The sequence below is a fragment of the Amia ocellicauda genome, chromosome 18, assembly GCF_036373705.1.
Source record: "Amia ocellicauda isolate fAmiCal2 chromosome 18, fAmiCal2.hap1, whole genome shotgun sequence".
Lineage (NCBI taxonomy): Eukaryota > Metazoa > Chordata > Actinopteri > Amiiformes > Amiidae > Amia > Amia ocellicauda.
Window position 1 is genome coordinate 23,879,547 of NC_089867.1, and position 13,769 is coordinate 23,893,315.

At 48.1% G+C, this 13,769-nt stretch overlaps 1 protein-coding gene across 13 annotated transcripts in view; it reads left to right on the plus strand.

Annotated features, from left to right (window-relative positions):
* Nucleotides 1–13,769, plus strand: part of rap1gapa (RAP1 GTPase activating protein a) — a 150,672-nt gene that overhangs the window by 130,655 nt on the left and 6,248 nt on the right. For 7 of the 13 annotated variants that reach the window (XM_066691538.1, XM_066691535.1, XM_066691530.1 and 4 more), the window contains 12 exons: nucleotides 248–377; nucleotides 3,166–3,321; nucleotides 3,633–3,704; nucleotides 3,899–3,985; nucleotides 4,962–5,102; nucleotides 5,789–5,920; nucleotides 8,514–8,591; nucleotides 11,205–11,314; nucleotides 11,526–11,600; nucleotides 12,288–12,404; nucleotides 12,558–12,687; nucleotides 12,793–12,904. In XM_066691538.1, coding sequence (XP_066547635.1) covers nucleotides 248–377; nucleotides 3,166–3,321; nucleotides 3,633–3,704; nucleotides 3,899–3,985; nucleotides 4,962–5,102; nucleotides 5,789–5,920; nucleotides 8,514–8,591; nucleotides 11,205–11,314; nucleotides 11,526–11,600; nucleotides 12,288–12,404; nucleotides 12,558–12,687; nucleotides 12,793–12,904 — 1,340 coding nt within the window. The remainder of the gene's footprint in view (nucleotides 1–247; nucleotides 378–3,165; nucleotides 3,322–3,632; nucleotides 3,705–3,898; nucleotides 3,986–4,961; nucleotides 5,103–5,788; nucleotides 5,921–8,513; nucleotides 8,592–11,204; nucleotides 11,315–11,525; nucleotides 11,601–12,287; nucleotides 12,405–12,557; nucleotides 12,688–12,792; nucleotides 12,905–13,769) is intronic. The other 6 variants (XM_066691531.1, XM_066691533.1, XM_066691534.1 and 3 more) reach the window with 6 other exon arrangements.

Genomic DNA, 13,769 nt, shown 5'->3' on the forward strand with positions numbered 1-13,769 from the left:
CACGCCCCACCCACTGTCGGTGTCGTTTGCCAGTCTTAGCGCTGTACTGGGCGGCTGGTGACTCGACTGGATATTCCAAAACTGAGAACAGAGGCCGAGCGGTTTGTAAGCATGTGAGGCGGACAGGGACTCGTGCAATCCCAACAATGTGTCCCCAGTGAGAGCATAGCTATTGAGACAACGGAGGGAGTCAGGTGGTTGTCTGGGAGGATGCTGAGTGTTGTCTGTGCTGGGCGCTCTTTTCCAGTTTCCGAGGCGGCCTGGACGTGACCCACGGGCAGACGGGCACCGAGTCGGTCTACCACAACTTCCGCAACAAGGAGATCATGTTCCACGTTTCCACCAAGCTGCCCTACACTGAGGGCGACACGCAGCAGGTATCCCTCTCTGCAGCACACTGCCCTGCACACGCACACACACAAACACACTGGAACCTGCTGTTACTAATGGTAACTTCCAGGGGCAGTAATAACATACTAGTACACGTTACTGTCTTCCATAACTCATTAGACTGGGCTGCACCGGGTCAAATGGCGAGGGCGGGTCAGTACTGCAGTTTGGGTGGAGAGCGGCGAGGGGAGGTCCCGGGGGTGACCACTGACCCCGTCTCACGATGGTGGCCGCTGCTGCCCTTTGTGTCCATGGGCGCTTGTAGACCGCCGGGCCCCTCGAATAACAGAACGATCCTAGATCCCGCAAAGAGCTCATTCTGTATGTTGAACTCTTTCCCCAGGGCAGTGTCCTGACAAATGTGTGACTTCAGCAGCAGCCGGGGAATGCAATTATGTGCATCGTTCCCGTGCTTTACCTGCACAAGATACATGGAATTCAGTCTCAAGTCCAGAAATCGTTGTGAACCACGGAAGTCCTCATTCTTTACACTTGCACACATCTCTGGAGTTTAGATATGAATGGGCTTTCCCAAACGTCCCAGGAGAGCAATTTTGACACTGTTCTTTAGTTACAGCCACTTAGCAGATGAAGAGCAGGGTTATATGGCACAGTAAAACGTCACCCACTCCCCCGGCACTGTTCACAGCACAGCATATTTTAGTTAGAATGGAAAACGCTATGTGTGAGGTGAGTGTGTCAGTTAAATCTTTCCTTTGGGTGTTTATGAGAGAAGAGACTTTATTGGCAAGACTGAGTACCCTGGATTAAAATGTTTCCTGATAGGTCTTCATTGGAAACCTTAATCTCTACATTCATCCTGCTTTGTTTGATCAATACATCCGGCCAGTTCCTGGTTGTGAATCCTGATCAGGTCCTGCTGCCCGCTCTGCTCCCGTTGAAGTCGAATTCGGGACTGAATGCCGTGCCAGAGCTTGGCTTCGACGAGAACCACAAACGTGGAATGGGATATCCGAGATGCGGGTCACGTTCAGAAACCGGAGATGAAAGCAGATCTGCTGTGTTTACACTCGCAGCTTTAATCCTTTCAATTTCCCTGCTATTTCCTGTCTTCCCCAGCCTCTCGTATTTCTCCGGTTTCGTTCAACGTTGCTATTTCCGTTCAGACGGCTGTATTTGCGAGGGAAAGTTGTGCCTCAGAAAGAGCTTCTGCACAGCCTTCCCTGCACACGTGAGAGTGTGTTAGTGTGGGACATGTCTGAGCGCAGGATGCCTCGCCACTAAGCTCTGAAAGCTCACCAGAGCACAAATTAAATGACAGAAGAGCGTTCATACATGTAACCGGTCTTGCCTCGGCCCTGGCATCTGCCTTATCCCATTACAGCATGCTGTTAGAGGCATGCAAATCGGTTAACAGCCATATCCATAGGCACTTATATTCAAATGGCTTTAGTGTGTTTTTTCCCTTTCTTCCCCTTTCCTCACTGTGTAATTAGCTGCACTTACAGACACACGCCCATCTCTCTCTGGGAAACTGGGCCAGCCTCCTGTCCCTAGACCAGTGAGCGCCATGTGAACAGCCAAGATATTAAGATATCAAGGGTGATTGTTTTTAGTTTTGAATTGATAGCTGTCTCTTGTTGCTCTCTATACACTGTTATATGTGTAAGCTGAATTTAATGTTCAATACAGCTGGTATGGTTTGATTTGACTTAATTATTAAGGCCACTTATATTTGTTGTTCTTGTATTAGCAAGCCTGACGTCTGTGCCACTCATAGCAGGACAGTAATCGATCAATATAGGACCTTGCCGTACACATCAGGGTGGTGTTTCCACACAAAAAACTCCTCCTCTTATCCCTTTACCGTGAGAGAGAGGCTCATGTGATTACAGAGCGAGTAGCAGGCGTAAAGAAAACATGGCAAAGTATGTCACCACACATACGCACAGTGAAATCGGGCCTGACACGTTTCTATTCAGCATTCACATGCTGCAGGGTTTTAAAACCTGTAAGACCGACACATTATTTGCTTTCAGGTGGGAGTGGTTCTCTGCGTGGCCATCTATTGTCAGCTGCTGGTTTCTGCCAGAGAGCTTGGATTTATAACTTTGAAAAAGAAACAGTGTCTCACCTAGAAATGGCTGAATTACGGCAACAAGCCGCCCAAGGCATAATCCTCCACATGCCTGCTATGTAGAGATCTCTGTTCATGAGCACTGTGCCTGGATTGCTTCAGGAAAAACCGATATGAATGGGTAATTGTATGTAAAAGTAATGTGATATATTGTAACAGTTGCCCTGGATAAGAGTATCAGCTAATAAACATGATAATAATAATAACACAAACAGGGACAAGACACATGTGCCGTTGTGCATTGCTGGATAGTGAGAGCCAGAGTAGTCCTGCAGTGTGAAAGATTAATTCAAAACAGACAGCTGTGCAAACCAGCGCAACATTCAACAACTGTTCGGGTATCGCAGCGCCGAGGCACCGATGTAAAGAATGGCAACGCAGCGCCCTTGACCAATTGCACGAGTGAGGAACCGAGTGCTTCAGATTTCACAGTGGAGGCAGCAGCACTCTCGGCCGTGTTCCCAGTTACAGTCCTTAGTGATGGTTCTCCACAGTTTCTCCTCTCTCCAATGTGTGACACGCAGTTCGATGTGTCATACTTGTTTCTGTCTGGGTGCCAGTCTTCGTTTTATATTAGTTTTATATCCGTGTGCCAGTGCCCAGCATGGCTGTGTCCTGTGCACTGTCCCTGTGCAGGCGTGTGCGGCTCCGGGTGTCAACCGTGTTTCTCGTTGCAGCTCCAGAGGAAGCGGCACATAGGGAACGACATCGTGGCCATCGTGTTCCAGGACGAGAGCACGCCCTTCGTGCCCGACATGATCGCCTCCAACTTCCTGCACGCCTACATCGTGGTGCAGGTGGAGAACGCCTGCTCGGACAACACCTTCTACAAGGTAGCGATGTTCTGGGCTCTGTCTGCTCCTGTCACTCACATGGTTCACGTGCTGTATCTGTCCTTTAGTACCTTATCACTGTTTTTCTAGCCACATCAATACGTCCCGTGCATTTTGAGGGTCGATCGTATGTCTCAAACAGAGGACTTCATCTAACAAAATGATCGCTGTAGGAACCCTCGTGTTTTTATAGGGATTGTGGCGTATCGGCGTTGTGGAAACCGCTATGATACCGTCCAGACTGACTACACATAGGTGGTCTTCTTTGCAGCTTCTGTGATTGTAATTTCGTGTCTATCGTTGCTCTCCAGGTGTCAGTGACCGCCAGAGATGACGTGCCTTTCTTTGGGCCTACCCTCCCAGACCCGGCCATCTTCAAAAAGGTGAGACCTCCCAAGATCCCTAATAGGAAAACAATCAATCGATAGTTACACTAACCATGAAAGGATGGAACAGGTGTCCCTGCGTAGACGTTTGAATCGGTTATTCTCCGTCTTGCGGTCAGTGGGATTTATCACCGAACGCTGCTATTGAAGCCAACGTTAATTAACCTTTCCGTGTTCCCTCTCCTCCACAGGGGCCGGAGTTCCACGACTTCCTGATGACCAAGCTCATCAACGCCGAGTACGCCTGCTACAAGGCAGAGAAGTTTGCCAAGCTAGAGGTGAGAGCGGTTGTGTTCTGCAGTGCTGTGTGTTTTGTAGGGGTGTTAAGTGTCTGAGGGTTGTGTGTGTGTGTGTGTGTGTGTGTCTGTATTGTCTCACAGTGTGTGTGTCTCTATGATGTCTAACAGCGTGTGTGTGTGTGTGTGTGTGTGTGTGTGTGTCTCTATGATGTCTAACAGCGTGTGTGTGTGTGTGTCTCTATGATGTCTAACAGCGTGTGTGTGTGTGTGTGTGTGTATCTATATACTGTCTCAGTGTGTGTGTGGACTGTGTGTCTGAATAGTGTCTCAGTGTTTGTGTGTGTGTGTGTTACACAGTGTCTCTCAGTATGTGTGTGTATTGTGTGTGTCGTGCAGTGCAGTGCCTCAAGGTGTGTGTGTCTGTATAGTGTCTCACAGCGTGTGTGTGCAGTGTCGTTCACTGTGTGTGTATTGTGAGTGTTGTGCAGTGTCTCACAGTGTGTTTTTATTTATTTATTTATTTATTTATTAGTCGCCCATATCCAGGGTGACTTACAAAATATAAGAGCAATACAAAGTGCAATAATACAGTGCCATTCAAGGCATAATGCAATTTACAAATTCCAATTTAAACGAGTGTATAGGAGATGTACAGTAAACAAAATACAAGTCCTGCATTGTAGGTTGTAAAAGCGTAGTGTAGACAAGATGTGAAGTTATCGTTAAGAGCTATGGGAAAGGGGGCATAGTGGAAATCACAATAAAAAATACGAGTACTAGCAATGCAAAGCAAGAACTATGACAAAACATTGTGTAAATGCAATCTTACAGGAGAAGAAACGACTAAATTACTCTCCTGCAAAGTGCACTTATACAGCGTTTCGTCATACTTCTTGGTTTTGCATTGCTAGTGTTGCATGGTCTCAGTGTTTGTGTGTGTGTACGCAGTCTCTCTCAGTTCGAATATATTGTGCGCGTCGCAGTGTCTCAGTGTGCGTGTGTGTGTGTGTTACAGGAGCGCACGCGCACCGCCCTGCTGGAGACGCTGTACGAGGAGCTGCACATCAACAGCCAGTCCATGATGGGCATTGGCGCAGACGACGACAAGCTGGAGAACGGGGGCGGAGGGGGCGGGGGCTTCTTCGAGTCCTTCAAGGTAACCAATCACAGTGAGCAGGGGGCGGGGCTTAGCAAGGGCACCGCCGGCACTGAGGAGGGGCGGGGCTTAGCGAGGGCGGCGGACTGAGGTAACCAATCGGATTGAGCGGCGGAGGGGAGGTGGGCGGGTTCATGCTGGGGCTCGAACCTCGGGCTGAGAGCCAGATTCCCAGATTACTTGATTGTAGGAGGATGGGTTTAAATCCGTTAAATCCGTTACCAGATCTTCCTTAATTGATGTTATTTGTCTGGGCCTTAACTCATGTTTCACATCAGTAGTTGAGATCTGGTCCATATATTCTAATACGGACCCTTGGCCTGAATGTCTTTGCCCGGGTGGGTTTGGTCAATCTGTACTGGGAATCTGGATCGCAGCCATGGTTCTGGTGTGAGCTGTAATTGGTGGAGCCCAGTGGACCGCTGAATGGCCGGTGCATCTCTGACCGCATGCTCCTCTCACCCATGCTGGGAGTAACATACCCTTCCTTCCACACTGCACTCCAGCGCTCCGTCAGATAGTTTGGGGGTCTTTCTTTTACTTGAGATCAATGACTGATCTTATTTTGATTTGTTTCTGAACCTGTTAACACTGGGATTAGGACTCCACAGCCCCCCAGCCCCCCGCCCCTATCTCAGTGCGGTCCGGATCTGCAGCTCAATGTGTTTTTACGTCTCTCTCTGTAGCGGGTGATCCGCAGCAGAAGCCAGTCAATGGACGCCATGGGCCTCAGTAACAAGAAGCAAAACACAGTCTCCACTAGTCACAGCGGCAGCTTTTCCCACAATCCTCCAGAGACCCCCAAAACCCCTGGGATAGTAAGTAACCGTTTTGGTTTTAAAGAGGCGAGTGATGGTCTTCATCGCTAGTGTGGCCCTGCCCCCACAGACCCCCCACCATCAAGAGAGTCCATTAGGACCCCCTGCAGATCAGCCCATAGACGTGTCTGTCTCTAGGTGCCCCCCAACCCGTCAACCACAGCAGCACGTGGTGATCTGGAGAGAGAGGGCGACTCTAGCTGAGCACCAGTGTGTAAAGCATGCCTTAAACAGGGCCTTAGAGGTAAAGCAAGCCCTTAGACCTCTCATTTGTCATGAATGTGTTCTTATTAAAACTGCATTGTATTGGGCAGAGGTGTGAGAATATAGGGATCGAGCAACTTGCTTATAGTCAAGTGTAAATCCACTGGATTTTACATTAAATCTGCTATACTTTCTGCTTTTGACAAATGCAGTTCCTGTCTCGATTCACCAGGTGCAGAAAACGCAATACTCTGAGAGCAAATCAACTCAATCGGGGGATATCTGTCAGTTTTGACATGTGACAATCCCCTGAATGCAGGGCCTGGTTAATGATCACAGCGCGCCACTGGCTATTAGATGATTCCTGTCAATCCCAAGCACATTGTAATATAAAGAAAAACTCCCCCCCCCGTATTATTCATGTAAAGATTTTCAATTTGAAAAAAATCTGTCCTAGTCGATGCACGGTCTTTTCTTAGACAACAAACACATATTGGGATATTGGGAACCTAAATCACAGCAATTTGTGTTTGTTTGTTTTTCCATAACCATAACCTATAGACAGTAGATAAATAGATACGCATAACTTTCTGACACTCTTATTCCTCCTGGTGAAAATGATTCACAATTACGTAAACCTTTTCTTGAGTTATTGTATAACTCATATATTGTGTAATATTGTATTGTTGTATTACATTATTTGTAATAGGCTTTTATTGGAGCTTTATTTCTGACTCTTCAGTGTCGATTTCTCTGTTACTCTCCTGCACTGGTACTGATCCCTAGACTCCCAGTGTGTGTGTGGACCACCGTCCCTCACCTCCTCTTGTGCACCGCACCCATGTCCCATTCAGAGTTAAGACTAGCAAACAAATGAGACGACTCAGGTGACCAGAAAAGCCCCTCTTGACTGTTTTGCGAAACAATCAGCTCCAGTAATACTGGTTTTGCCCGAGGCCGGCACATTGTTTTCACACTGAGGTCTTTGCTTCCACCGTGTCCAATTCGTGACCCACCGAGTAGCTGGGAGATGATTTAGTGTCACGTCCGCAAGTGGTGTGCTGCCACCTGCTGGTTGGTCGGTGGGAGTGCTGGAAAGCAGTGGGAAGGTATTGTATGTAAACCTAGGCAGACGCAGTAAGACCGTTAGAACAGCATGAATACCAAAGTGCAGTTTGTGCCACGTGGCCACACGTTTAATGACATTTTTTAATATGTTTTTAACAATTGCTCTGTGCCTGCGCAGCTTATCAGACTTTGCACGGAATCAAATTCACAAACCTGAAGCATGTTTGCACGTCAGAGATACAGCAGCTTATATTGAAGCACTGCTGTCACAAAGCCCCGCAGCTCTGTGCTGTGACATCACTGTGATTGACAGTGGCACAATTACTCTATCAGTGAGCTAACATGACAAGCGCTCGAAGGCTGTCCTTCGGAAACCCGGCACACAGGCTGCACTTTGGTATGAACGCGCCGTAGCTCAGAGACACTGTCCACGGTAGAGGCGGTGGGCCTGGGTAAGTATATCCGTGGCCCGGTCCGCAGGCCCGGCGCAGGACTCTCGGGTACGGCAGCTCTGCCTGGGACTCTCACTCCCGCCACACACTCACTGCACTGCACTGCTCTGTACGGCACGGCAACACGTTGTCTCGCAAGATACTGCTGCTGCTACTAACCCCCGCAAAATGAAGCTTAACTTTCATAAATCATGTTCTTTCAGACCGGATGAGATGCATTTTGAGTAAGTTGAGGGTAGCGCTGTTTCTGTGCCGTGACGTACCCACGGGGGACAGGGGCAGCAAAGTGCCCGGGCCGGACTCCATTCACAGCCCAATTCCCCAGGCCGGAAACTGTGGCTGGTGGGAGGAATCAACGAGTCTAAACGGGGCGATCCGTCCGCCTGGAAAATGAGTGGGAAATTTGATAAAAAACAGAAAAGAAAGAGAAGATAAGAGAATCGAGAGCGTCTCATCCCTCTGAGAACATGATTTATAAATAATGTGTGAACTGATTTCCCATGTGATCTTGCCCCTCTGTTGTCGCTAACTCTTTAATTTCCTCCTTCCTTCACTGTTGTTCTCTGTTCTTTCTCTAACAGGGCCTCCTCTCTGACCGCTCTCCTGCCATGTTGCTTTTCTGTTGGGGTCTCTCTCCCCATTTCTACGTGGTGCTTTAGATATTATATATTTTGATTTAGTTTTATATATATATTTATACATGTGTTTGCATTTATAGATATATATATGCATTTTGTTTATTTTTATTTTTAGCGTGGGTTTGTATTTTGTTCTTTCAAAGCTACCTGCTGCATGAAATCTCATGGTGTGTTTTTCTCTTCCTCCTTCCACCCCCTCTCTCTCTTTCTCTCTCTCTCTGTGCGGCTCAGTCATTGCTTGTCCCGGGGAAAAGTCCGAGTAAATACGGACGCCGTGGCAGTGCCATAGGGATAGGAACGATAGAAGAGGTTCATGTATAACTCTCCCTACTCTTTGCTCTGCGTGTGTCTCTCCGTGTCTCTGTGCATGACTGCGCCGGGGTGGTGAAGGGTGCCCGCCTGGCTCTGCAGTGCCGGTGCCAGTGAAAGTGTAGGCCTGTCACCGCTCACTTGATTGCTTGCCACGCGGTAGTGTAGTCGTGTAGTTGTAGAGCCACGTGTCACCCTCTTCCTGGTGTGTTTTCTTTGAGTTTGTTACAGGAACAGCTGCTTTTCATAAACCAGGCTCGCACAGGCCAGCTGTGACGGCGCCTTGTTTTGCCCCTCGTTGATAGCAGTTGATGACCCGAGCATGCCTGTAGTTCATATATGCATCCGTCTGGTGTGCCCGTCCCCGCAGTTTCCTCACGGTGATACCACACTGAGGGCAACCGTGTCTCCCTCACGCTCACACGGTTCCCCAGAACACACTTCCTGTATGTTGCGCATTTGGCGTTCAGTGCATGTGAACGTCCCCGGTGGTTTCACCTGATCGACGGAGTGTGACTTTATACGATCTGTCTCTCAGAGCTATACAATAATGGCACCTCATCCCATCCTGGAAAGGCTCTGTCCTGTCAATAGCCGGTCGCAGCATGTTTCGTTACAGCGAATTAGCCCTGTGAGGGCGGCTCGTTCCCTTTGCTCAGTCCGCCCTGCTGTGAGATCGTCTCGAGCGAATTCCCAGCGTGAGGGCCAGGGCTCAACTTAATCAGCTTTCACAAGCCAGACTCATCTCCTGCACCCCTCTGTCTCCTGATCCTAATTCTGGATTGACTCCTTGCAGATCTGCAGGGGAAACCGTGCCCGGTGAACGGTGCTTTTAAATTGTGTTGCCCCGTCGCTTGTGTCTAGCTCTTAATCTGTTTAACGGGATGAACGAAACGCCTTGTCCTCAGATTTGCAGTGTCCGTGCTGTGTAGCTGTACTGCTAGGCACCAAGCTCAGCAAAGATCTCCCTCCATCCTCTGATGCTTTCCTTGTTGAATAAATAAATTAAACCTACCAGTCTTACAAAACCAAACCACGAAATAGTGTCTTTAGCCCTGGGACTCCTAAATAATCATTTAAATGCCATTAATGCTCGGTAAAGCTGCTCCCTCCCGCCAGCTTGTCCCCTCACTTGTCCCGACACTGTCTGATTTATCTTTCGATAGTTGTGGTTTTATTTCCCGCATGTTTTATTTCTGTGTTCTTCCATCTCATGGGATGGGACTGTACGGTTACTTATTTAATTTTATGGATTTATTTACTTTCATCTGTTGTTTCAGTGCCTCACACAGCCTTCTGAAATATCACGACAATTCAAATTCATCATAAAGGCCTTTTACATGTAGCTCTGAGAGTTCAATCAAACACTTCTTCAGTAACGATCGCCTTGCCTGAACACTGCCTGGATATAGTTCTCAGTATCCCACTTCTCTAACAGTAGTGTGATGTTTGCTTGAGTGAGTACTGTGTGAGTGTCGTCATTTCACAGCTGGAAATCTCCTGATCTCATCACCTATGAAAAGTAAAGTGACAATCTATCCTTTTTAATACAGGAAAGACATATGAACCACCTAGGAAATGACCCACATCACCCAGACTGTGTGTATTACTTTGTTGTGTTACACAGTAGTAGGTTGTTCTCGTTTGTGCATCCGACTTGCATTTGTGTGGAAGAGCCTTAGAGGAACAATAATTTGACACAAACAATATGTCTCTCCGGACTGGGCCTCATGTTTCAGCCGATGAGGTTTTCATTTTTCTGTACGTATTTAATCTTCAGTGCAGAGATTAATGAGTGCGGAGGGGGGATTTTATGATTAACGACAATGAATACAGTGGTGTATAGTTTCTCCCATAATGCAATAGCCAAACTCCTATGCTCTGAGCTTCAAAGCCAGGAGGATTTTATTAGCCCACTTCCTCATTTATTAAATATATATATATGTATATGTTAATATTTATAATTTTGCAGTGCAGACATTTCCCTGTTGCATTTTGCTCCATCATAGGTAGAGGTATAAAGGTTTAGGTTCCTTTACTCTTTGTCTGTGTGTTTCTTTAGCAGTTTTTGTCTTTGTATTTGTCGTAGTTGTTGTTGTAGTTGCTGGTCTTATTTATGGCTCTTATTCAGTCTCTTCTCTATCCTATGGCTGCAACCCAAACCTGTTTAGCAGTGCTCTCCACAGATGTGTTAATTGTGTGCCATATGCCAACACAAGTATATTCCCAGCCCAACACACAGGCACATCCAATTCACAGCAAGTCCTTTCTTTGTAAAGCTCACTAGATACAGTAGCTCTGATTGGATTTAACTCCTGGGAAGTCTTACCAATTGAAACGCATTTCCTAGCGCTGGTAAGTATTGCACATCGCCAGCAGTGCTTCAGTTTAGCTGCCCAGTTCACCGTCCCCAAGGTGGCTCACATTCAACAACATAATTTCAGGGAGAACTAGGACACAAGATACAGATACACAGAGAAGGGCAGGACACAGCAGCTACAGCAACAGGATGAGACACTAGAACAGCGAGCGTCCACAGTGACACAGCACACGTAGAGCCAGGGCTGCAGGGTTGTGTCGGGGCAGGTGCTGACGGTCGGCTCTGTCTTGCAGTCGTTGATAATCCCGGGGAAGAGCCCCACCAGGAAGAAGTCCGGTCCCTTCAGCTCTCGGAGGAGCAGCGCCATCGGCATCGAGAACATCCAGGAGGTGCAGGAGAGGAGGTGAGCGCGGCCAGGGGTGGGGCTTGGGGGTTGACTTTGACTGGACCGGGCAGGCCCACTAGGACTGAGGTCAGCCTTGTTCGTCCCAGTGGGTGGCCCGAGTCGGACATCTGGGCCGGCGGTGGCAGGAGGGGAGCTGGGAGGGGGACTGACCGTGCAGAGAAACGCAGGATCAGCCTCTGTTTTCTCCCCGTCTCCTGTGCGTCTCCAGGGACAGGCTGCTTCTATGCACGTCTCTTCCCAGCATCAGCCTGAAGAACATCAGGCTCACCGTGGACTTCTCCAAGTACCGCTCTTCATTCACCCTCCCCCTATACTAGCACTAGCATTGACACCCCCAGATGGAGTCCACTCAGCTTGCTTTTAAATCACTTCTAAAGCTCTTTCAGTGTCTTAGAAGGTGTCTGTGTCCCGCTGTGTCTGTCCCAGGCACCCCTTTCTTGTGCAATCACATCAGCACGGTCTCTTTTCTGATCCCGGGGCGCTTTCAGCTGTCCTGTACTAACACTCTTTGCGGAAGCCTCGCTTGAAATCAATACCCTTAGAGTAAACACACGTTCCAACACGGAGGGTGTCCTGAAACGAGTTCATTTCATCTCCTGTGTGCGTGGGGACCATGGACAACACAGCAGACATGAAGCTCGACCTGACTCTCTCTCTGTGGATTTCCTGCTCGGTCCGTTAGTCGCTGTTCCAGTCCACCAGAGGGAGCCGTTAACCTCTGACACAGTGGGACACCTGCAGATATTGTCGGTGTTTCGGGTGTCTGCTGTGTTGTCCTCATGTCCAAAACCTTCCGCGCCTGATCTGATAACAATTGCTAACCATGTCCCATGTCCTACCGATGATTAAATTAATCCTTTCCCCGGGCAAGTCCCTATTGGGTGCTGTGTGAGGGGCTGGGCGGTGGCGGTGAAAAGACTGTACTGGCAGTGAGACTCCGTTTCTAATGCCCCGAGCCTTGTTACCCCAGCAGGGAATGCTCCCCCAGCACACAGAAGACCCCCGACAGTGGACACGTGTCCCAGGAGCCCAAGTCGGAGAATTCATCCAATCAGAGCTCACCTGAGGTTCCCACTACAAAGAACAGGTAAGCCAGTAAATGAATGTCCCCATTTCCTCGTCCGTCTGTGTGCTGATGTCATCTCATCTCTAGCCAACGCTGCGTTGTATTCAACGCCTTCATGTATTCAAGTCTGTGCGGTTGTGATGTAGTCCGAATCTCGGTGATACAGGGCTGTAGTTTCGCTGTGTGTTGCAGGGCTCCCTCCATCCCAGAGGTCCAGGACTTGTCCCGCTCCTCTTCCAACGCCAGCAGTTTCGCCAGTGTGGTGGAGGAGAACGAAGCCATCGAGGACTACGACACGGGCATGGTACGTGGGAGGGGCCAGGGGCACCTCGGACCCAGGACTGGAGAAAGGATATCTTCTGGTTTATAAATGGATTTTAACAGTGTCTGTTTGTGTTGTGTGTTTCAGGAGAGCCTGTCTTCGGCAGGGACGCCCCACAAGCGGGACTCCTTTACCTACAGCACGTGGCTGGAGGACAGTGTGAGCAGCACCAGCCTGCCGAGCAGAGGCAGCTCCCCGGGTGAGTGGCCCCTGGGTGTGGGGGGGGGAGTGGCCCCTGGGTGTGGGGGGAGACGGTGTGGAGACCGCAGTCGCAGAGAGAGTTTACACTGATTATTTATTTTGTCTTCTGAAAGAGCAGTATCCCCCATTTGCCAGCAAGCCTGTATTATTCTGCTTTGTTGATATCACGGAAGAACAAGCAATCTCATGGACCATTTAAGCAACGCAAGTTTAAATTATTATGCCTTATTTATTAGGCTTAATAATGGATTGAATAAATAGAACTGAAAGCAGCGCACTAATTGGGGATGAGCCCGTGGTTAGGACACGGCTCCGTACTATCTCTGCAAGTTCGTTGCAATTGACACGTTGTCCTTGTTGTTAATAAGATTATATACAGTTAAATAGGCTATATAATGTTGATACAACTCTGAACTGTAGAAGGGAGCATTTTTATTATAGTAAACCTAAAAGTAAAGGTCGTTGTGCACAGTTGTCTTGTAATGTTACTGGTATATTCATCAAGGGTATTTTCAGCACTTTCTGTATAAAATGTTTGAATAAAACACAAATTAAAGTTAACATACATATGTCATACAGTTGAGTATGAGTGACATGCTATTACTGGAAGGTTGTTTCATGCAAGTAAAATCAATACCTATACATAAACGTGTAATAAAAACATGATTACTGATCGAGATAAAACATCCCCTTGTTATTGAAAATAAGTTGTTTATATGGATTACCTGTAAAAATTAAAATAGTAGCTAATGTGATGTCATCTATAAATTATGCAAATTAGCACCAACTTCTTCTCCCAGTTTTTTTTTTCTTTTCAAACCACCGCTCTCCTCCCTGTGAACAGCGGTGACGGTGCGCTGTCC